Source organism: Diprion similis, chromosome 8, assembly GCF_021155765.1.
Source record: "Diprion similis isolate iyDipSimi1 chromosome 8, iyDipSimi1.1, whole genome shotgun sequence".
Lineage (NCBI taxonomy): Eukaryota > Metazoa > Arthropoda > Insecta > Hymenoptera > Diprionidae > Diprion > Diprion similis.
Window position 1 is genome coordinate 17903980 of NC_060112.1, and position 23943 is coordinate 17927922.

At 38.2% G+C, this 23943-nt stretch overlaps 3 protein-coding genes across 6 annotated transcripts in view; 2 read left to right on the forward strand and 1 right to left on the reverse strand.

The window, feature by feature from the left end:
• The first annotated feature begins 1417 nt into the window (after positions 1 to 1417).
• LOC124409254 (N-acetylglucosamine-1-phosphotransferase subunits alpha/beta) lies at positions 1418 to 6098 on the forward strand. 2 transcript variants are annotated; one of them, XM_046886758.1, is made up of 9 exons: positions 1418 to 1619; positions 1851 to 2272; positions 2343 to 2554; positions 2683 to 3133; positions 3230 to 3835; positions 4021 to 4192; positions 4297 to 4484; positions 4592 to 5233; positions 5360 to 6098. In XM_046886758.1, the coding sequence occupies exons 1-8, from the start codon at positions 1500 to 1502 to the stop codon at positions 4899 to 4901; spliced, it is 2481 nt and encodes an 826-aa protein (XP_046742714.1). In that variant the 5' UTR covers positions 1418 to 1499; the 3' UTR covers positions 4902 to 5233; positions 5360 to 6098. The 2 variants fall into 2 exon arrangements, with proteins under 2 accessions (XP_046742714.1, XP_046742715.1); XM_046886759.1 differs by lacking the exon at positions 5360 to 6098 and having other exon boundaries at positions 4297 to 4488; positions 4592 to 4668.
• Positions 6099 to 6239: 141 nt separating this feature from the next.
• Positions 6240 to 8787, reverse strand: LOC124408625 (ropporin-1-like protein). Of its 3 annotated transcripts, none has more exons than XM_046885692.1 (5): positions 7381 to 7830; positions 7047 to 7305; positions 6867 to 6943; positions 6591 to 6737; positions 6240 to 6493 (listed from the first exon to the last, which is right to left on the reverse strand). In XM_046885692.1, the coding sequence occupies exons 1-5, from the start codon at positions 7634 to 7636 to the stop codon at positions 6339 to 6341; spliced, it is 894 nt and encodes a 297-aa protein (XP_046741648.1). In that variant the 5' UTR covers positions 7637 to 7830; the 3' UTR covers positions 6240 to 6338. The 3 variants fall into 3 exon arrangements, with proteins under 3 accessions (XP_046741648.1, XP_046741647.1, XP_046741649.1); XM_046885691.1 differs by having other exon boundaries at positions 6591 to 6758; positions 7381 to 7823; XM_046885693.1 differs by adding an exon at positions 8535 to 8787 and having other exon boundaries at positions 6353 to 6758; positions 7381 to 7869.
• A 1181-nt stretch (positions 8788 to 9968) lies between these two features.
• The window catches only part of LOC124408553 (myelin regulatory factor-like protein), a 46742-nt gene continuing 32767 nt past the window's right edge, over positions 9969 to 23943 (forward strand). The window contains exon 1 of the mRNA XM_046885559.1: positions 9969 to 10501. Within this exon, the coding sequence (XP_046741515.1) occupies positions 10459 to 10501 (43 nt within the window). The 5' untranslated portion in view covers positions 9969 to 10458. The remainder of the gene's footprint in view (positions 10502 to 23943) is intronic.

Genomic DNA, 23943 nt, shown 5'->3' on the forward strand with positions numbered 1-23943 from the left:
AAAAAAAACAAAATTAGAAAACAGGAAAAATAATATTACAACCCTTATTTTATCATATTATTTATTGTAGAAATATGAAATAGCTAAGGTACGACAACGATCATCAATATGTACCTATATATAATACATTCGGCTGCCGCAGTTTTGTGCTAAGAATCTTATACTATACCAGTAAATTCGAAATCGGGTTGCTGAAATAAGTGGCACGTATTTAAATATCATACATAGGAGAAACATACGACCTAAGGACAACTCTTCAATTTAATGCTAATATCCGACGTGTAAATCATGTATAATTTTCAAGAGGTTCAAACACCTACATATCTAAAATCTAGCCATATTGAATATTGAAGTAAACTAAAGACATATCCAACGAAAGATGATAAATCGGACCAATGGAAAAAATTATCTATTTGCATTTATATGCATAACGTTGTGTACAGATATCGATCTGAATAATTATCGCGCTTTATGTATACACATAAGTTGTCATAGTTGTGTATATTTTTGCAGTATGTACAGCAGTGAGGCCTTTTGACGTTATATACGAATACTAACATTGAATACTTACGATATACATATATGGTATCTACATTCCGCGCCCAAATAGTTTTGTTACTTATGCATTAGTGATATGTTATACACTGTTTCATTGTGAATAATATTTTTGTGTAATATATTCGGCAAATGTGCAGAATATCGTGTACTTTTGAATCATGTTATAAGCTTTAAATATATAAATTTACACACAAGTTATATCTCTTAATTTTTCCAACCCAAGCACTATTCTACTTTGCCATCGAAAGTTCTACACGACAAAGAAATATTGAAAAAAGTATGTAGTCCGAAGAAGAAGGATCAACAAGGCATTTGGGAATGAGTGCCGATTTCGCTTAGTTTCTCCGTTAAGTCAATCCTTTTGATTAAATTGAATGCAATAGTGTGGAAAACTACTTCAGACTAACGTGTTAAATTTTTTTTCTAGTAATGAAATATCTCACTGTCCCATCGATGACAACTTTTTGGAAAGTTTTGGGTAGCATTAAGAAGATCGATTTTGAAGGAAATAAGCGCATTCCTTCCTTCCCAAAAATGAAAGATACAAACGCCTGTTGGCATGCACGCAAAAGTCGTTGGTGTATCACCGGTTGCCTACAAGACGGGCGTTTTATAGAGGCGATTCCTTCAAAATTAGCGATGTTTCTTCGTTATTAAAGGTTTGCCGCATCTGAGAAAGTACAATTCAAAAACCGTTCCATTACAGGGATAAAATAATACTAATTTATTTCAAATTTATCAGAAGAATACGTTTGAAAGACACACTTCTGATCTCAAATGATTCATAGTCCACAGAATGAGAATCCCTGCATTTATCAATTTGTTCTCATTGTCGTTACACGAAGAAGACAAGAATGATGTGTAGCGGTCGAAGAACGGTACTTTGCGTATTTTTGCATTGAAAAAGAAATGCCCGCGCCTATTGGGATTTCATAAATATAATGAGCACATGGAAATTAGTGCAGAGGCGGTGTTATGACCTCCTGTCTAATAAATATTCACTCCTCATTATTTTAGTCGCGTTCACCTGTATTTTCATCGGCATCGTACACTTCGGAGAGGTTAGAAAATTATTACCAAATTTTTGTTTATTTGTTCGCCACATTTCTGTTTTTCTATCCACGCAATTTTAATACCAAAACTATTTACGACGAAAAAATTTCACACATGCTGTTAAAAATACAGTCAGGCTGTTTAATCCAATCAAACATGTCTCACAAAATATCCCTCATCGCTCCATTTTTTACTTTTGTATAAAATATGTTTATTTTACATTCGTGGAATCAATTTAGGTCTGGCTGGTGTGGAGTAAAGAAAAGTACGAAGCGGTGTTTCACTCGTTCAATGACAATATACTTGGCACGTCGTTTCAAAAGAAGTTATGCCAGCATGTTCCCATAGACGTTGTTTACACTTGGGTAAACGGATCAGATCCGACATTCCTTCAAAACCTCGAAAAATATGTACCGGTGACGGATGTCAACATAGCGACGTCGAGGTTCGACGACAAAGATGAACTACGATATTCTCTCAGATCTTTAGAGATGTATGCTCCGTGGGTGCGACACGTCTACATCGTTACCAACGGCCAAATACCGAGCTGGCTAGACATGGATAATCCAAGACTCACCCTGATCGCCCACGAAGATATATTTGTAAACCATGACGATTTGCCAACCTTCTCTAGTCCAGCTATCGAAAGCCATATTCACAGGTATTTAACAACAGAAATGAAAAAACTCTCCAAAGAAATAATTCACTTTGTTACTTTTCTCCTTTTCAAGAATCCCTGGACTTTCTGACAAATTTTTGTACTTCAACGATGACGTCTTACTCGGTGCTGACGTTTGGCCCGAAGACTTTGTGACCAAGGCGGGTGGACAGAAAGTCTATCTCGCCTGGTGGGTTCCAGATTGTTCGGATATTTGCCCCTGGGCTTGGGTAGGCGACGGAGCATGCGATTCAGCGTGTAATACAACAATGTGTGAATTTGACGGTACGTTTTATTTTGAAACCTTAAATGTGTGACTTTTGAACAAAACAAAGAAAAGCTTGCCTTTTTTTATCCAGATTTTGTGTACGCATTAAAAAGATAAATTTGAATTTCAATGATTTTTTTAACAGGTGGAGATTGTGAACCAACTCTTAAGCCAACCGAGAGTGAACAGATGGACGAAGGAAGCGACTACCCATACAAATTTCTGCCAGAAAATCAGTTAAGAAATAGAGATGCTGTTAAAATTTTAAATATTCTAAAGAGGAGAAGTAATGAACCAGGAGAAATATTGGTGAACAGAACGCTGACTAGATCTTTGAAGTATTATGATGACTATACAGAAAATACTGAGGCAGAAATGTTAAAAAATAACCATGAACATTTGTTCACTGGTAATGAGGCTTTAAGTGATCCAAAAAATGTGATTAGACAAAGACTGCATAAATCAAGAAATAATGAAAAAAGATTAATCGAGTCTTTAAGCCAAAATGTATTCCCGGTTTCACGTTCTACTACCAAAGCAAGGACAGAAAGTTCAAATTTAATGAAGAACTCTACAACAAGATTAGAAATTGTTGGGTCAAAGTTAAACCACATAGCTTCATACGAGAAAGAGAAATTCTTTATAAACATTAACGACTACGAACAACTTCGAGATCGATCTGCAAAAAAGGGCTCTGGGTCATTGCAATCAGCCCGATATATCGACAGAAGAAATCTACGTAGACTTTTGTCAGGGAATATTGGAAACATGAGCAGAGCAACTGATAGAATTGAACTACAAAACTCTAGTCACGTAAATGTAAGCTCAACCAAAAATTTGAATCGATTGGAGCGGCGAAACCAATTGCAACGTTACCTGAATGATAACATAATAAATTTGGTTCATTTCAATAATTCAAATAAGTCTTATCAGCATGGAAACCTCGAGCCCGAAACTGAATACGAGGATAGCGACACCGAAGCAATGCAATGGAAACACAAATCGAGAAAGTTGGATACATATGCCGAATCACTGTTATACGTAAATAGAATATATAATTCGGTATACGGTTTTGAAAGGCGGAGAGTCCCAGCGCATATGCCTCATTTATTCGATAAGTCGATCATTCAAGATATGCAAACGAAGTTTGATAAGGAATTCAAAAAAACCTCTAGTCACAGAGTGAGAGACCGAGAAGATATGCAGTTTGCGTTTTCCTACTTTTACTTTCTCACAAGCGAAAAATTTAACGTCACTATCGAAACAATATTCGATATGTACGACACAGATAAATCAGGGTAATAAAAATTAGATTTTTTTGCATACAATTTCATTTCCTAAATCTTAAAATAGTAAGCAGCTTAACTCAAAATAATTAACGCTTTGTGATTTTTCCGTTTTTGCTGCCCAATATGAAGGTTGAAACTCGATATTTGAGACCGATAACAATAAAATGACAATAATGTTTTTACTTTCATTCTAGAACCTGGTCTGATCGAGAAATCAGAACCCTACTATCACGGATATATCCATTGCCATTGGACTACGGTCTGGTTATGGAGTTTGAAAACCAAATTTCGAATTGTTCAAAATACATAGACGTTTCAAATGCTCCACAACCTCCACCCGGAGAAAGATATCTGGACTCAACTCTTGTAAGCAAACTGTCAATCTTCAATTATTGCCAGCTAAATGTTTGTAAAAAAAATTTACGTGTCTCCATGACTTTTGTGCAATGTATAACATCTATTGTTTTCAGCCAGTTGTCACGAAAAAGTTAATCGCAAAGTGCGGCTCAATAGCCAAAAAACTTCATGCCAAGTTCGGTACAAGAAAGCGCTATAAACACGAGCACTTCAAAGGCGATAGAAGTGAGGTTTTTAAAATGTTGACTAGTAACATTTCAGTGACCGTCCAATTTCTAGACGAACTTCGAAAGGAACCGAAGTAAGTTTTTAAATTATACTATTGTATGCAAGTATGTACTTCTCCTCATTTTTCTTCACACTAGAATGACGAAAATTATTAATCTTAAAATCACATGGTTATTTCAGAAAATTTGTTTGCCTAAATGACAATATGGATTCAACTCGACAGCCGGAAAACGAAGTGGTTAAAGCTTTACTTGGAGATTTTTATCGCTCACTGTATCCTTTAAGAAGTAGTTTTGAATTACCTGCTCAATATCGTAATCGTTTTTCTCATCGCCATGAACTTATAGAATGGAGAGAACGTCGAACTAAAGCAAGGAATCTGCTACTCTGTTTTTTGACTTTACTGCTAGTTTTAACAGTTTACAACTTGTTTTACCATCAAGCAAGAAGGTTGTTACGCTTTCGAACAACGTCGATACTTCTTGTGTAAAATGGTATTGTTAAAAAACTTTTATCCACGTATGTTTTTTTCGAGAATTGTTTAGGCATACAATTCTGTTAGTTGTATCCAATTTATCATATCACCGTATTCTCAAGTCTGTAATATTCATGCAGGACACGTACTCCTAGGTATAAAATCGATTGCCTAAATGAGGTTCAGTTAAAAACGAATTATACAGGCACATTTATAATAATGTATTGTACTTTTGTATTTACACAAGTGGGTACATCAGGTGTATGGCGCGTCATTTTTTACCATTACTAGTCAAATAGGAATCATTCATTTATAGTTATTAATATAGCAGCACAAAGTGCAGTGAGGTCAACAAGATTTTTTTTAACGATTTGAAATTCATATCGTGTACCTTGAAAACGCTGTTTAAGTTACTTGCCATAATTCATAACCCACGCATTATAGTGATTGAATTATAATAAGTAATTTTTTAGTTTTTTTTATATAGCAATAATGCGTGGGAGTCAGATTTAGATATCGAAAGAAACCACCATCCCTACACTAAATCAGTATGTATTTTATGTACACGCTTTGAGCGGAGTCTTTGTAAGTAGTTCCTATCCATGAATTTTTTCGATATTATAATTGAGAGTATTATTTACAAAAGATTGGCATAGCAAGAATATCTATAGAATTACGTTGAATATTATTTTGGTGCCTTTACTAGTTTATAATTACGTAAGAAAGAAAGTACAACTTGCAATCAAAGATTTTTCTAGCATCAAAGCTTTGGATCATTTGTACTTAAGAGACAGCTAGTCTTTAATTATTAATATAAAGAACCCATATCAAGTGACACCGTAAATACTCTTAAGACAGTTGAATGAGCAAACTTATATTATTCCGAATGAAACAACAAACTCTCCTGTCCAATTAAATTGGTTTATCTCTGCTATTTAGTGGCATAAGTCATTTACACCTACATGATGTATGTATGTACTATGTTACGGATGACATTTAACCACTGGACCTACAAACAATGAAATACTGCAAAAATTGCTCATTATATGTATGTACAGAACAGTTGAAGCTCTATAGTGTAACTCGACATTTTTCTAAGCATTAATCATAGTGTGTAATAAATTTTTTTCTTTTACCCAATCTTTACTTTTTGCGTGGGTACGCAGTGAAATAAATGATATTGTATAGATCTCTGAATAAACTGTATTTGAAATAATACCGAAGATCAGATTTTAGATCTTTTCATTCAGTAATGCAAAGCCATTTCAAACGAGCCTGACATTATAACACCTACGCAGCTGTAACAATTCCCTACAGATTACCTACGAACAAACAATTTAAAACGATAAACAGAAAGTTTCAGTTCATTAGACAGCCGGAAGTAGATCGCATAGTTATGATATTCACCAGTCGGTATGCAGGTTTTTACGAATTATAACAATTCACAAGGATTTATTTTTTTGACTGAAGTTCAGGATAATCGAGAGACGGACATTGAAAGTGGCGAAGATTTCGTGGACCTACCATACCTTCCTGGAGTCTGGAACATTCGCTCAACCATATACCCACAGTTGCTACATGCTCTGATGTCAAATGAGGTCCGATACCTAGAGCAAATAAAGAATAAATGATTTCCCTAAGATACGAAAAAATAATTCCAGTTTTTCTGGGCCGAATTGTATTCTAATCAAGAAGTATACTGGCCTGGTACTCTCAGACGCCGTGATAATGAAGGTTTACGTTTCCCTTTTCTTGGGTTCATATCCGATTTCGTTTCTAATTTCTCCAAAACAACCGGGGCAGCTATATCACTCTTACCGGAATCATCTTCGCTATCCTTATGACGGATTTCTATTGAGGAGCTTTCGTCGTCTACATCGCACATGTGATTAAGGTATAAATTCATCGGCACTCCATCATGTCATAATTAACCGACATCGAAATGACCAAATTAATCAGGGCTACCGTTAATCGACTTACCCTGTTTCATTATTTCCAACGAACGTACGTTGAAAGACATTTCATTTGCTCCATCGCACTGTAGAGCAGCGAGATAACTGAAATAATGGAACAACGAATTTTTGGAGATCATTGATAGTTCATACCGCAACTAGTTGAGCACTTACAATCTTTGCAGTAAAACAATTTGTTATCGTTTACCTATAAATTTCCATAAACAATTTTAGCGGTATCATTGCTGAGCCGCCTTCAGGCTCATGTGTAAAGAGTTCACAAATCATTATCATAGTTTCGTGTAAACTATTTGCCAAGAGCCCGACGCCGATACTGAGAAATTTTTTCACCTGGCACTTGTTGTGAAATTCTCCGGTAGACATAATTAATTCCAGATCCTTACGATCCAAGCAAAGTCCATCCCAGCGTCGAGTAATCGACTCGACGGTTAAACTTTTATTGTAATCTAAGCTCATAGGTAAAAAGATGTTTCAGTGATAAATGAAATGAATATTTTATTAGAAGTGTGAAAATTATGTACCTCCGAATTGGCGAAGCAAAACTTTTAAAAATCCTAGAGTCAGTCCAGATTCAGTACAAGGTGGTGGGTATTCTAGTCTCAGCTTGATCGGTGGCTCTTCGCCATCTGCCAAGGCTCGAAAATATGTACTTGACCACTTTAGTAAATCGTAAGGCTGTGTACGTATCGCAGCTTTGCAAAATTGCTTTAAGATAGTGGGTAGCGTTGGCGGAACGTTTATTTGCTGAGTGCAATATAGTTGCTCGGCGAGAGGCATAATTATATATGATTTGTTAATTACCACATAGGTCGAATACTTTTTTCAATTAATTAGAGAAAACAAAAAGAATATTGCAAGAATATTTTTGCAACAATTGCCCACGCATTGATCAAAGTTTGTAGAGCTGATCAGAGAACACAGTCTGTCTCACTGCTTCAATGTCAGGCTTCTATTGTTTATGCAGGTGTCTCTATGGCGACCGCATTGACTGTACTATACTGTTGTATATACTGTGATACAATACATGCGTTAGATACATCAAACATGTTTTATTTGGTAATTGATGAACAAATTTGAAATGCAAATATCAAATGTGCACGAGACAAGTGATCAATAACGAAAAGCTATAGGACCAATGATGTATCAATGGTCTAGTAAATCAAAACCTTGAAAAAAACCTACGAATACCTTTTAACAGATTGCTACCCATTGCATTTCTGGAAAGCTATTGTTGGCGATATATTCAATACTACACTATTGTTGCTGGATTAAAAAATTATTGCAATTCCAATAAACTTGTTAGGATGCAAAAATATGGGTAATTGTGACGTGAAATCTCCAGACACAGCATCCGATCTCATTTCAACTAAACATTTTGTGGAATATTTAGTCCATTTGGATGGTTGAAGGATAGTTTTTCACAATACATTTCAGAAGTTTGATGATGAACTAGGAATGTAGAGATTATACGCCTACATTATCGTTTCTATACCTCTTTGATTGCTAAACGATTTAGATTCTCTCCTGCTCATAAATATTAATTACTCACTGCTTCATACGTGTCATGTACATCATATGCGTATCAGGAAAGAAATATTGTTGCACTAATCCTACCAACATCAAAAAAGTCAAAAACAATATTCCAAAAATTATAGAAAATAGAAAGTCTACTCACCCAGAAGTAGAATCACAGCAGGATCTACACTTAGTGTCACACTTATTAAACTTACACACAGTCACACTGGTTCAATTAAACTGATTTTGTGGCACTGGAGCAGAGTTTGCAGGAAAAAATTTCTTCTCAACATCGCACAGGAATTTCTTAACTTCAGCATTCACTGTGATTTGAAAATAATCAAGGCGCACATGTCGCATTGTTTCATTCGATTGTAAGCGCCTTGCAATTAAACTCCACATATATTAAAACCTAAATATCACAAGCTTCCAAAAATTTCCAATCAACTGTAATAAGTCACGGAACGATACTTAAGGTTAATCCGTCGCTGAGAAGAAATCGGAGAAACGAAGACATGTAAATATAAAGTTCCGAGAACTGATAGCGCCGATGATACACAAGGGTTGTTTACGATGCGTACTACAGATGTAGGCCTCGACCTTGACTGAATTGTAGCACACTTCGTACCGGTCAAAGAGCTTTCAAAAAAACTAGCTAGTATGTCACGAATGTTTTTGACAGAACACGATAATCTTACGCCGGAAAATCACCTGAAATCAGCTACCATCGCAGCCGAATAAATTCTTGAAAATCAAAGTACACAGCGGAAATACGACAAACACATTTCATACACAAAATTTGCAATTTACTGCAGCCGCAGTAACTCGTTTTTTATTGCACCAATCACTTACTGCATAAATTCTAGTTACCGAGTATCTCTCGACAGAATGCTCCAAGGAAATGCACTCAACAGATCACACGTTATACCCCGAATAACACGATTTTAAATACCACGATGTCCTACCGCAAGTGGTACTGGGACATCGAACATTGCATGCGCGAAAAATCTGCGCATGCGCAGTGGCGGATTAGTGTAAACCAGGTTGCCATTTATTCACGCGTCAGGCGGAAGTTTGAATTCGTATTTTTGGGTAGAATAAAATGATTTGAAGATGAAAGTGATGAGCTAGAATTTACTGTTTATATTTTGCAATAAACTCTTTCCCTTCGCGGATAACTCCGTCGTACTCTATGCTTCTTTTTGTATGTATCTTCCATAACATACGGTCGATAAGTTATCCTACTCTGTAAGTATATTACGGGTTACCATCGAGTTGTTACTAAAAAGATATTGGCCAAAAAGAGGAACGTCGGTAACTGAAACGGCACTTTTTTACATACACTGATACCGTTGAGACGATAATGTTCGATTGGTAAAGAAGGAATGCGATGATAAGGTAAGGAAAATTCATCGCAAGCCTGACGATGTGTAGGATTTTTTTTTCATTTTTCACCTACTCAACAGCCCCACCATCCAGACCAAAGATTTGTTTCACCGTAGGTAGCGACCGGTGAGAATCCGGTTCAACCGATCAAAGAGTTCCCTGCACACATGCCGATGACATCTAACCAGTTGCTATTCCAACTATAATTTTTTATTCGACACACGGACTTCCGCAAGTGAACCAGTGCAGGACAGAGAGTTGAATAAGGATTATTCCCCGCGTTAAAGCGAAGATCGACACGCACATGACCATCCAAATAAACCTCCGAGGTCACGTGACTCGGCGGTGACGGACAAGTGTGTTACCGCAGCAGGCTTTAGTTTTGGCCCGTGTTGGGATAAGTCGCGCGCGCCGCAGGAACGTTTACCTTTTCATTCATCGCTCCGCTGTTATTGTTGTCGTCGCAGTTATTGTTTCCCGTTTCCCGACCCTTTTCGGGCCCGAGAGGTGACTTATTATAATGGTTTTTCCCGCGGCGCTTCGCGTCCACATCGCGCAACGTTGGTAGTGCTCAGTGTGCCAGTTTCGAGGGAATCTGGAGACTCGACAAGATGTGGAACGCAGCGGACGTCGTCGCGACGAGGCAAAATGGGGCCTGGTGAACCTGAAACGCGAGCTGGGGCCCGATCGCAGGAGGCATGGACGTCATCGGGGACGAGCAGACCCTCCAGGCGATTCTTGGTAAGTGATCGCGAGCTGCTGGCCTGCGCGCCCGCCGATGTCTTCTTCTCTCCGTCGCTAATTCGAAAACCACTCGAGCATCCCGCTTTCGACGATATGTATTGTGCATACGGTTTGTAAACGTGATTATCCGCGACTCGACTTCATTGTTCCGTCCTCATTATCCGCCGCTTCTGCTCTTTCACGATTCCGTTTACGGCGTGGGTGCCAAAGAAGGCAATATGCGACTAGGTACATTGACCTTATTCAGATCCAACTGTTCTTTCACGTCGTTAAAATACTCATTCTCGCCGATGGTAGGTGTACGGAGTACGAGCCGCGTGAACGCGATACCCACCTACAGGTACGCTCGGATGTTATTATGACCGTATTCATTTTATTCGCATTCAACCGTCAATCCGCATTACAGTCTCTATATTATTGTATGTATGCAACAAATGCGCACGAATCTACGCTGCCGATTTTCTCTCGCACATTGTACCTGCCTTTCTGCCTCGAGCGCCGCGTTACAACAGAGTATCTAGGCAGTCTTACCACGATTGTTAGACCGCGGCTTTCGACCAGTGGGGCCCATAAATTCAGGTACAGTAATTTGAAATCGCGTAATCGTACACAGCCTGCGTAATTACCATGTTTAATTGTTATTCCGTAGAATTGGTATCGATGTTGAAACAGAAGAAAGAGAGAATCGCGCGACGATAAGAGAAAACAACGACGATATGATATAGGTATTTGTCGTCGGTAAACAGAGCGGGAAAGCAACCCCGCCGGGATTTTCCGTCGCCTATAAACTTCGGTAAAGAAGTTGTTACATTGTCTGTACTTACACCGGCGATAACCACACCATGTAACTCACATTATCCAGTTAGTACTGCAGTGCAGCACCGAAATTGGATAATTTCAACGCACACGGTTCCGACGCTTCTGTACCTACTACACCCAGCAGCTAATTGGTCGTCCTACAACAATGGTCGCGTTAAGACCAGCGTCGTTGGGGGTGAGATTTGATTGTGCTTAGCATACTTGCGGGTTCTCGAGCGATAAAACTCGCTGCGCACGCACGTCTTTTCGTTTTTGTTTTTGTTTTCACTTGCGAATATTTTCCGAGATTCCTGACTTAACGACCAAGGAGCAAATTTGAAATTTTTCGATTTCGTCAAGCTGCGAGAAAATGACGCACGGTGAATCGAACGCTATGCACGCTACTGCATTATACATGTATGTATGTATGTATGTATGTACATACCTCATCATTCGTTGTAGGTACATACATACCTTCGACTTTCTAACTCCGTTGAATGATGTTTAGCGGCTAAAGTCGCAGCACGCGTATCACATGTGAATAATAATAATGGTTTCGGGCCTCACGGCATGAAAAAAAGGATATATACCGAAAATTATAAACCGATTTTATATATCCATCGTCAGTGAAGTCGAAAAAAATCTCGTCATGTAAATCGTCGCGCATGACGTGGACGAGGGGCGCATACCTACCGGCATCGATTGCGTAAACTCAAGGATACCGATTCCTGCCGATTATACTCGGCCTTTTATCCTTGACGATGCGAGCCGTCAACGGCCCTCGAATAACGCTCGCGTAGGTACGCATGGCGTTAAACGTACAGGAAATCGTAAGTTACGAAAGTAATTACAAACGTATCGTAAACGATGACGAGGAGAAGAAGCAGCTCAAGTGTCAAAGCAAACATCGGAGTCGACAATCGTCCGTCAAGCTCTGCAGCGTCTGAAATCAAAAATATAGAAGAAAAGAAAAATAATACGTTTCGCTACGTATTGTTTGAAATGCGTCATCTACCCCGAACCGAGATGCTGGATTCTTACCAAAAGCAATATGTCTGTATTATATGCTTGACCTATTGGACATGCAGTTGTTAAAATAGCAAAATTACACGTCGATGCATAACGATGGACGTCGGAGAAGTGGAACAGGAACTTTGGAAGGCTACGAGTTGTGATACGCGGATTGTTTTTAAAGAAATTAGCGAATGGTCTGAGGTAGAGATGGTGTGAAAAGGATATTTGATTGTTTCGGCAAACTTTGATGCGTTGTTAGAGAGGCTTTGAAGTGACGAGTCCCTGCAGAACCGTAGCTACGAAACTATGTTCGATTATACAAGCATCCCGACGACCCCCGCTGATGATTTTAAGAGAAATCATGGAATGTCGTTTCAATCACGTATAACACATGATACGTCGATGACCGTTGACTCAAGTGTTCGCGCGTCGCTGATCGCGAGACGTAGGTAAATACGAGGTGTTGTAACAACAATAATAAAAACGGAGAAAAAGACAAGCATTAGAGAAAAAAAATCCCGAAAGTAACTATTGTGTATAAAACTTGGGCGCATTATCGACGATGCAAAGATATTCAATACGGCTGCGATATGTTGTTTTCAATCCACGATCGTCCTGTATATATCGGAAAACGGGGTTTCAACCTTGTAGAATATAATCATAATTTAACATGCGAAGTAGCAAAATCGTGGTTCGAAGATACCGAGTCGCCGTCGAGCTATGATAAATTTTATATCGTACGTATAAACAACCGGCGATCATCCCTGCCTCATAAATAATAACAAACAACATTATCACTTTTACACGGGACACGCGTGTCTGCGTGTGTACATGAGTTACAGATATGATACGCGTACCTTAACCATATACACATGTGCATGTATTTACACAAACCCCGCGCTCTCGGAGCAGCTCGCATATTACTTATCGGCGATCATTCGACTCGCAATAATAGCCGTGAGGGGTAGGTTCAAAATGGCCGATTCGAATCGCGAGGCGCATGCGAAGACCGCGTCTAAATCCACCCTTGAAATCTTACTGGCTGCTCGCCACCCTCCTAAACGTAAACCCGCCTCTCCTCGAAGAAGGCGTCTCTCCAGCGAGTGATACCATATCACGATCGGAATCCGCGAGACATGCGCTTACGACTATTTCCTGCTCTGCGCAAACTTCGCCCCCCTTCCCCTGTACCAAAAGCAAGACGACTAGATGACGAAAAAGAAGAAGGAGAAGCGAAAGGAGGAGAAGAAAAGAATTTAAACATACTTTTTTTATAGACAGGTTATTATTATTATTGTGAGTATAGTCACTGTATATCAGACTTTATAGGTGCAATATAAAACACGTGCATCGGTGCCGTTCCTCTTATATCATGGAAATTTATCACCCCTCAAGTGGCGTTGACGTATCGTTTTATTTTCCTTGGCATCGAAAACGCGTTTTTCTCCTCTTTTTTGGCATACGCATTGCATGCTTTTATTTATTTTCACCGAACAGGTTGGTATATCACGTGGGTATACCTTATACCTTTACACCTGTGTTTGCATTATTTTTCCGCGACGTTGCGACTTGTCTCGATGATAATATAGCTCATGTTATAGATACCATACATATAGCGGTTTCAAATGCAGTTTTATCACATATCAAGTTTCGCAGTTTCCCGAATTCGAAGAAATCATTGTATTGTATACAGCTATAGTCCACGTTGCAATATCCATTGTACATGCCAAAACTTGTTGTACGTATAGGAAATCAAATAAGAAGTTTTATGGCTGTAATGATATATAAAAACTGAAAATTCGAAGGATTTTATAGTCCTCGATGCAGAATCAGGTGTCAATGTGATCTTACCCCTTGTTTTATTTATTCATTTTCTTCCTTATTTGCAACAAGTAAGCCAAGAGTTTAAAATACTGGACATAAAATATCCGAGGAAAGAAACTGTCGTTTCAGCATAACCGCAGCCTGTGCAATTTCAACGTTTCATACCTTTCTCCAGCTGGAGATGAACCGTCATTCACGACGCCGCAACGCGGTGAACGCAACATTCGCATGTTTGGGATTTGACACCTGACCCTCGATCAGGGGCGGTCACAAACCCACCTGCGTGAGAATCGACGCCACGCAGGGCGCACATTACCCGTCCGATGTCCACAGACCGCCCCCAATATTTTCCTAACCAAACCCCCATGAAACACCGACTGCATCAGCAGCCACAGCTTTGACGAATAACGTTCCCCCTGCAGCGAGACGACGGGGATAGAGGTTTGTTTAATCGATGACGACCCTGTGATCCTGATATAATATCGTGCTACGCCCCCCTCTTCTCTCTGTCCGGCCAACCTAACTGCAGGACCTTCGTCCTTCCGTCGAATTTACACGAATATCATTCAGAACGCAGATCAGCTTTTAAAGACGACATGCGTGACACTTGATTTTACGTCGATCGTCATTGCGTCCTGAATTTTTATACCCCAGAGACTGATCTCTTTGACGTTGGAACGTTTTTTGCATTAAAAGTTCTCATTTTCGCGTAGATTTTGGATATTATTTGTATAGGCGAAGACTCGAATGAAATGAAATTAAAAACTTTCAAAGATTATTATTATCAATCGAGTCTCCATCAGGAATAAGCGATATTTTGAACTTGAAGCTACTTTTGGTTTTATCGAAAAATTATGTATTATAAATTAAGTTAATATCGTTCGACGGTGCAACGATGTAACGTTAATCAAAACACCATGTAACTCTGATGGAGTTAGGTAAACGAACAAACTCCTTCGGTTCCCACTTTTATAATAAACTCCGCTCTCTTGCCACAAGACTTAAGTTTAAACCTGATGTGATTCACGGCATGTTGCAGGACTTTACGCGGCGATAGTACGCTGGTATGTAGATGTATCATTTGTTGCATCTGTATAGGTAATCTGAGCGATCGTATAGGAGGCATATATATATATATACCTCGTACGAGCGTGGCGATGACGCGACGACGGACGCGGGTTCAATTTGCGAAATTATAGTTGCCGGAAACACGCGGTTGGTCGCTTCCGCGAAAATTTTACCATTGCGTTAGATGAGCTTTAGGGGTCGGTGAGACTGGCTCGATTTCTCATCAAAAGCTGATGCACGCTACGCACGTTTGAACGGGGAATATTTTTTGAACGCTGCGGAAAAATCACCGACAAACAAAAAAAAAACTCCATCCGGTTTCCGGCTCGTAGTTACATGGCCGATAATCATTTCTGGAAATTATTGTGAACGTGAAGTGCAGAGCTTGTGACCTGGACCATAACGAAAGGGAAAAAGGAGGACCGAGATCGCGGAAATTCGGGTTGTCAGTTCAGTGTTTTTTTCACCAGATGCAAATTACAATTCCTGTCTGACAACTCGGCTGTACACGTATAACAAAAACAATAACAATAATAATAATAATAATACCTTTGCAGGTGTCACGTTTATACATCTTCATTAGTTAATTCGTTTATGCAGTTTTTTGAATTCCGAATTCTGCATCACCAATATGCAACGAAACCAAAGTTAAATGGGATAAATGCAGTGAGATAGCGCTATAATGAAGAGAGAAACAATGAAAAATTTCTCAAGGTAAACTCGTTCGTCAGAAGAAGAAGAAGAAAAAAGAAATAAGAATAGAAAAAATAAGATGTACGGGGAAGAGAAAAGAAGAAAATATATGATGAAAAAAAAAACAAAAGAATAATAAACACAAGGTTATCGGTACAAATGTCCTTTGTAACTTTTATATATTATTATCTATTAAAAGTGTATAAATGAGGGCGATGTTATGCAATCGTTTTTCTAGAATTATCAAGAATCGGTATATCACATACATTCTTCAATCTCTCCGTTTATTTGTGCTTCTTTTCTCTCTCTATCTCTCTCTCTCTCTCTCTCCATCTATCTCGCATTCTTCTTCTTTTATGTCCTCCTCCGCTGCAAACAATGATCCATACACCTTGCGGATTGCGATTTCCTTCCTCATTTTCAAAGTGTCATCAATAAATCTACCTACTGTAGTCAATTGTATTGTTCATATCTATCTTTATTTAAAAACCTTGAACTTTACGCCGTGATTGTGCAGCTATAGACGATCTTACATAGGTGTATAAGGTACTCGTGGGTGGTAACAACAAGGCTTAAAATTCTGACACACACACACATGTATAAATATATGTATATATATATACACATCTATCGACGCCATTTACATCCATGAACATCCAATAAGTCTTTCGATTATCAATCAAATTAGATTTCCACTTATGGAATTACGTACCGAACAAATTATCTTAATAAATGGCAGGTGGATATCTTACGAGGTTGAATTGCTGTGTAAAAAAATAATTATGTAAACTGATCAGAAAAACCGGTTTGAGCTATCGAATTCTCACAGCATTGAAGAAGCGGAATTTTTAGGGAATTTATACTGTCACAATCTTGAGGAGACATGATCCAGGAAATTATTTGAAAATAACAACGAAAATTAACGCGATATCACGGTCAAAATATCATTCATTAAACGAATCATTTCCTCGAATACGATAATCGAATGAATGTTCCCCATCACAATTAACAAAATCTCAAAATATATCCGAAACGGAGTTTTATATACGGAGTGTCGATACGACGATGTACACGATTTGTGAAAACGTCGTCCCGCTATGATTAAAAACCAATAAAATATCGGCGTGCGATGAACGTCATACTGCAATATAAATTGCAAATAGTAAGTCCACCTAATCCCGTGAGGCAAAACCACCGCCGCTGCAACGAGAGAAAGATCTCGTTCTATTCTGTTCAGCATAAATTCTCGCCTCATCTCGGTGCAAAGACATCGTGACGAGGAGAGTGCAACGTATTTGCACAGCTTATAGGTGCATACAGAGCAGAATGCTTGGGGGGGAGGGGATCAAAACTGCCTACAATGTATACGTACACTAGACGATGCATTCCGTAACGAGTTGCTTTATCTACCGTTACGATGCACTCGTATCGGCAAAAACCGAAAACATTTCAAGAATACCATAGTTTTTCGTTCCCCGTTGCAATGAGATTAATATTTCGTTAACCCGATCACTTTAAAATCAAAATATTTTGACAAAATGCCTTTATTTGGGTAAAGAATGACTTTTTGAACGATTTTAAAATCGATTTTATTTTTTTCTCCTTCAAGAGTTGCGATTTTCTCGCAACGTGAGAACAATTGTACAAAAAAAAAAAAATATATATAATGGCAATCGATTTGTCAAAATATCGTAAAAATGAAACTAAAATCGAGATCTTTTCTACGCATGCCAATAACGTACCGTTGGCAATAAAAAATAGTCAACTCGACTGTGCGGTACGGTGGGATGAACTATACGAGAGAATAGTGAGACGATCAACAGTTTCTACATTTGAAATCCCTGCTATATTCGAATAGTCATATACCCGGCATTCCTGCTATCAGCACACTTTGAAAGCAGATTCAAGCGTCAATGCCCGAAGCTCGACGTTACGACGACGAATCACCGTAATTATCGCTGATGGGTTCCCCTCCAGCGGAAGATGGTCGCTTCGTCCGTAGATGGGTCGGGCGGTCGAATCCAGTTTTTCACATTCGGATTAGTTATACTCGTATATTGTAATATGGCTGTTATGGGTGACGGCGAGCCGAAGGCCGAGATAAATCCCGGAGGATGAGGTTTAAATTAGCGGGAATCGAAGTTGACGGAAAATTTCCGATATTTTCCTCTCTTCTTTTTCCCAATTGAATATGGAATTATATATATATATATATTAGGGTGGCGCAAAAAAACCGACTATTTTTTTTTTTTTTGAGTCTCGTGTGACAAAATGTTAGTTTTTGATGTTTTAAGAGCCTACTCCAAAGGGCAGCTCAAAAAAAAAAATTTAAGAGGTCGCTCCAAATTTTTTTAAATGTCAAAAATGGTCAAAAAATTAAATTAAAAAAATTATATTTTTAGTATTTTGTTTGATATTTAATTCATGTCGTGATGTATTGTTATCGATTCTTTCTTACTAAATTAAAGAACAAATTTTTATGAAATTTGAATATGAATATTAAAAGGTCGCTCGAAAAGATCTAAAGAAATGCACCAATAAATTGAAAAAAAATTACGAGCGACCTTTCAAAATTCAAATTTTGAACTGAAACTTTCGGAAACTTATTTTTTTTTTCTGTGTATAAAATTATCCCGTAACGAGAGAATTAAAAAAAAAAAAAAATTGATTTTTGACGATTTCTGACGTTTTGAAAAATGTAGAGCGACCTTTTAAAATTTTTTTTTCCAACTGTCCTTTGGAGCGGGCTCTTAAAACAGCAAAAACTAACATTTTGTCACACGAGACTCAAAAAAAAAAAAAAAAAGAAGAAAATAGTCGGTTTTTTTGCGCCACCCTAATATATATATACATATATTTATACCTACACGTATCAGTTGCTCGCTGAGAAAAACGAATCGACGTGGACATTGCGGCGAATAAATGCAGGCGATAGATGGTGATTTCATAACGTTAGACATGTTTATTATTGCGTCTTTGCTTGTGCTACTAGATGTTCTTCCAGTCAACGTTTCGACTGCATTATACTTTACGCCTTCTATAAGACGCGTGCGCGATGTGCGTCAATTTTCAAAAATAACAACGAGGCCGCGGTCGTCTGGTGTTCGACGAGAAGATAATATTTTTTTTACAAATATCGAAATGTTTCACGAACGGTGCACATTTCACCTTGCCTTCGTGCCCGAGGGATGCTTTTTTCAAAGGTACAACACGTGTAGAATTATATCTCCAATTACCGACGGTCAAACGTCGACGAATGTCTGGCTGCTCTTAGGAAGTTATTAGAAATATATGAAGTGAGTTTAAAATCAATGTGTGTGTGTCATTCGGATTATTTATAACTATATACCGTAGTTTTATACGCAATTATAGGTATACAGTTGTCGGTAATAAATGAAAAACACAGTGTTCAAGTCTTGTCGAGAGAGATGACTTTTTCTCCCTATGATCTCTGCAGTTCTTTTCGATCACTGACGGACGGACAAAGTTTTTCCCCGACGACCGTTCGCACACTGGAGAAAGTTCTGTTCTATCTGTTTTATCCATGTTTTTTTCCAAAGGTACAAAAGACCATAAACATCAATTGGAGTAGATCGAAATATCCCAGTTACCAGCGCAAAACTTCAGCTCTGCTGATCAGCTTGTGTATAGATGCTGGTTAGGTATACGTGTGTAATAGAAAAATTCAGTATAAACGATTATTTTTATCGTTTCCAGAGCTCTTATAGTAACAGCACGCTCTAGTTGTTCGTTGAGAAAGTTTGGAAGAAAAACGAAGAAGAAAAAGAAAAAATACCGATAAATGGAAAGAAGAAGAAAACTTCGAACGAAAAATAAAACTAATGAAATTTACAAAATGAAAAAAAAAAAAAAAAGAATAAAAGAAACATGATATTTTTACGAGGTGAAACGTTCTTTGTTAGCAACGATTAATGGTATTATCCTTTGACTCGTAAATCTACAGGAAGTGTATAGAATCTCATGGAAAATCGTTCGTTCTACTAGATTCATCCGGCGATATTATAATTGCATGTATATATATACATATATATATATATATATATATATTATCTCTGTGGGAGATTTACGGCCGCATGCGATCCTTCGTGAGATTTCGATTGAAATCGCCGAGTCTTATGATTTAAAATTGTCTTGTCGATTACGTGCGAGGTATAACGTATAACCGGTAAAGGCAAATTTGGAATTATCCCGTAAATCTTTCTCGATCGTTGTTGATCGCAGCATACATAAAACGATCCACTGACTTCGTTCGCGTATTCTCGACTTATCGAAACGACGACGAAAGACGACAATTTCAATTGCACTTCTCTAGCTTGTTCAACCTGGCACTTTCAGTCATCCGGTTGCCAAGAGCCACGTTTAGACTCTCCTAACCTGTCTCAATCCCAGAACCATGAATTGAGATAAGCCTTCGGCCTCACTTCTCGGACCAATCGCTCGTCCGCCTGCGTTTGAGCAACGACTACTTTACACTTGTTCCCTCAGTTCGTCGTTAACATAAACGCACACATGGTCATGCATATAGGTAGAGCCATTACGTCAGGTGGGGCGGGACCCAACTACTTCCGGATTGCCAGTCAGGGTTATTACATTATCAACGGTATAACAGCCAAGTTTTTCATCTCCAAAGCATCCTCTTATCGTTTATACGATGCGTTATTCGAATCTTTTAATTTGTGGCATTAAAAAAAGTTCAGTTTAATTTTATATAAGTTGAGAAAAATTTAACAGTAAATTAGTATATGGATAGTTATTAATGTACCTCATTTATCGATTATCGTTTATCGTTAATCCGGAATCACGTTAATCAAGATTGTTATTGCAATATGACGACCCGGTTTCGAAACATGTCTTATCCAAAAGCAACATTATTGGAAACCTTATTGTTTCTTCATAAGATAATAAAATCAGCTGACCAAATTGCAGGCTCTTCGCAGTGTGCGGATCGTGTTCTCGATTGAATCACGTAACCGCAGTTCATGGTTCGAGTTTTATTCTTCGTTGCACAGTGTTTACGCTATGATTTGTTATACATCAACCAAATGTGAGTGTAACGCGAATGCGATCTTGCTCGACTAATCTCACAAAGATGACGCACCTCGCATCTCTTACAGGTATTTACAGACTTGTAATACCCACAACGCTTGCAAAACGAGCAAATCCAGGTGAGACCCAATTTCTCACAGCACATATATGTATACGTCGGATCCACTGACAGGCGGCAACACTGTTTCAACTATGTTGAATAATATACATGGAACTGATCCAGATCATCCAGATATTACCACGTATGTATACTAGATTGTTCGTTAAATGGAAGATCACGTTAGATGGTCATCATAAGTCTGCAACAAATGTAGAAAAAATTAGGCTCTAATTATTTCAGATTTTTAATCTCAAAGCCGATCTACGAGCGTCCAGCATTGAAATTCGAAAAAAAACCACTTAACGACCAACATATACGCAGAAATAAATCGTCCAACTTATACTCAAAGTGCCTAAATAAATACCTTTTTTAGGTTTATACCTAAATAAATAAATTGTTATAACTAATAATTTGTCAAATTTGTACATCCGTCAGTTTTTTGTTAAAATTTGCACGGTCAGTCGCATTTGAGCGATAAAGAAATGAGCTAATGCCGATGCCGATGGCACAACAACTCCATTGTGTGATTTTGCAATTTAATGGATTGGCTAGGAATGAGCCGGTCTCGTCTTTTATTCGCTAGGTATAGTAAAACCTATACCTACGGAGAACCTTTCACCTGCCGCGATCGCCACGGTTCAACGCCAATGGACGAATGCCGTGTCGACTGGATAGGGAATGTTCAACTCCAAGTACATGCACGAAGTCGAAGTAGATACTCGCCTTTGTTCTTTTATATTTCTTATCCTGCTCCCACGTAGCGGAGACGCGAAGCGAGAACTTTGACGGTTTCTTGCAACCTGTAACGTAACGTACGTTCTGCAGTATCGATTCTATTCTGGATCCTAGATCACAGTTTATCGATTCAGCTGATTCGATGACCTTTATTGTGAGTGGGAGTCGAAAGATGGAAGGATCAATATTTCGAATGGTTGTTATATCGAAATTTAAAGATTAGAATGATTACTAATCAGTAATACTTTCACAAATCAAGATTTCGAACAGTTAGTTTTATTTTCGCATTTTTCGAATTTCGACATATCGACCCTTCCAAGTTTTCACCCCAACCCCTTCGATGTTTCGTTCGTGCCGCATTATTACACGCGTTTCCCGCTCCTTATAAATCCGCGACATTACACGTAGATCTATATATCACGCATCGCGTATCATATCTTTTGGAACATTACGGCCATAGTAGAACAATTTTCACGTCTCATCTTTTATAATAACACATCGATATTTGCGGTTTTTTTTTTTTTTTTCTTTTTTTATCCAACTACATTATCACAGGGGCTACAATAGAAACAGCTATTAACCGAAATTCTTACCCTCATTGTTACGCGATCTAGAAATTTCTTTCGAGCTATTAAACACGGATAAAGATTTTGCTGGAAAGAAAAATTTTTTGTTCAGAACAGCCGGGTGAAAACGAACGTTACGGACAAAATCTTGGATCCTTATTCTTCGAAGCGTTGTTTTTTAAAGGTACGTTTTTCGTTCTTGCGGCCTCAAGACGTCCTTCGATGCGTCTGCACGCTCCTTGATGTCTCGATGTCGTGTTTTCCGTTTGGTCACGCCAACTTTTCCACCTCCTCTCATCATCGTCGTTGTCGTTTTTGCACGACACGAACCTCGATCAGAGGACGACGACAGCGAAGAAGACCTGCTCGAATCGATTTCTGCATGCAGTCAGACAAAATATACGAATATTTTATACGTCGTACTTTCACATGCGGATTCCTCGTGCCATGTGTAAATTACGCTGCGGATACCTACGCCTATGTTTCAAAGCACGCGAATCTAAACACATATAATACAATCCATATATATATATATATATATATGGATACCATGCCACGTATGTCAATTTTTATGTGCTGCCTTTTTTCGTTTTTTTCCTCCCCTTATTTCCATCTCGAGTTGAGTCTATTCGGCCGCGTGTGATCCTGCACTTATATTTCTTGTTTGTTGTTTCTTAAGCCAAAGTCTGCGGTATAAAATATATATATATATATATAAATATGCATGTGTAGTGTAGTATTGTGTGTAAATATTATGCGTATGTATAGCTACATCGGAAAGTTACAGGAGTTTCTTATACTTGTTCGTCAAGTTTTCTGAAACATATTTTGACGGAAAAAAACCTGCATAAGATTGTATCAATAAAGTATATAATTTGAATGTACAGATATTTTCACTGTTTATTTTAGTCTCTGGATCTTAGAGATTTACCTTATAAGAATCCTTTCATTAATTACGTGTCCATTTATCCAGTTCCTTTAAGCAATGTACAAAATTTGTTGGAAAATTGTATTTACATATATGTATATTGCATGAATAAAAGCCCTGCTATAATGATGAGAAAAAATTTGTCGTTTTTTCGTTTTTAACCCGAAAAATAAACTTGATCTCATCCCAGCAACGCGAATAGCTGATTATCGAAAATTACCGAGCGTTTTTTATCATCTCCTCATGCCTGAGGCGTTGAAATTACTCGCGTGACGTCATTTGTATTTATAAGCTCTGTTCGAAGAAGAGAGAGACTTCTGATCGTGCACCTGTAATTAAGCATCGATAAAATGTAAACTTGATGCAGATTTACAAACTCCGTCTACGTTTCATAAACACTATTTGCTGTTGGTACGTAATCGTGATGCCGACAATTTTTGACCTCTATAATTTAATATCTCGTATCCACGTATAATTTTTCATTATCTCCAGCTACCAGTATGCATGTCCATTCGTGCAGCGATTACGCTGCTGAAATATTATTCTCCTTCGTTGCAAGAGAACGGATTTTCATATTCCGTATAATTTTGCTTTTAAAAAAAATATATCATATAGCTATAATAAATACCTGCAGTTGCTACGAACG

Excerpts from the sequence above, each read along its gene's own strand:
- LOC124409254 (XM_046886758.1), top strand. The coding sequence starts at position 1,500 with ATGAGCACATGGAAATTAGTGCAGAGGCGGTGTTATGACCTCCTGTCT. Across the intron at positions 2,273-2,342 it reads ATCGAAAGCCATATTCACAG|AATCCCTGGACTTTCTGACA; the intron begins GTATTTAACAAC and ends CTCCTTTTCAAG. Across the intron at positions 4,193-4,296 it reads GATATCTGGACTCAACTCTT|CCAGTTGTCACGAAAAAGTT; the intron begins GTAAGCAAACTG and ends TATTGTTTTCAG.
- LOC124408625 (XM_046885691.1), bottom strand. The coding sequence starts at position 7,636 with ATGCCTCTCGCCGAGCAACTATATTGCACTCAGCAAATAAACGTTCCG. Across the intron at positions 6,944-7,046 it reads TTGTTTATGGAAATTTATAG|TTATCTCGCTGCTCTACAGT; the intron begins GTAAACGATAAC and ends CCATTATTTCAG. Across the intron at positions 6,494-6,590 it reads ACGGCGTCTGAGAGTACCAG|GTATCGGACCTCATTTGACA; the intron begins GCCAGTATACTT and ends TATTTGCTCTAG.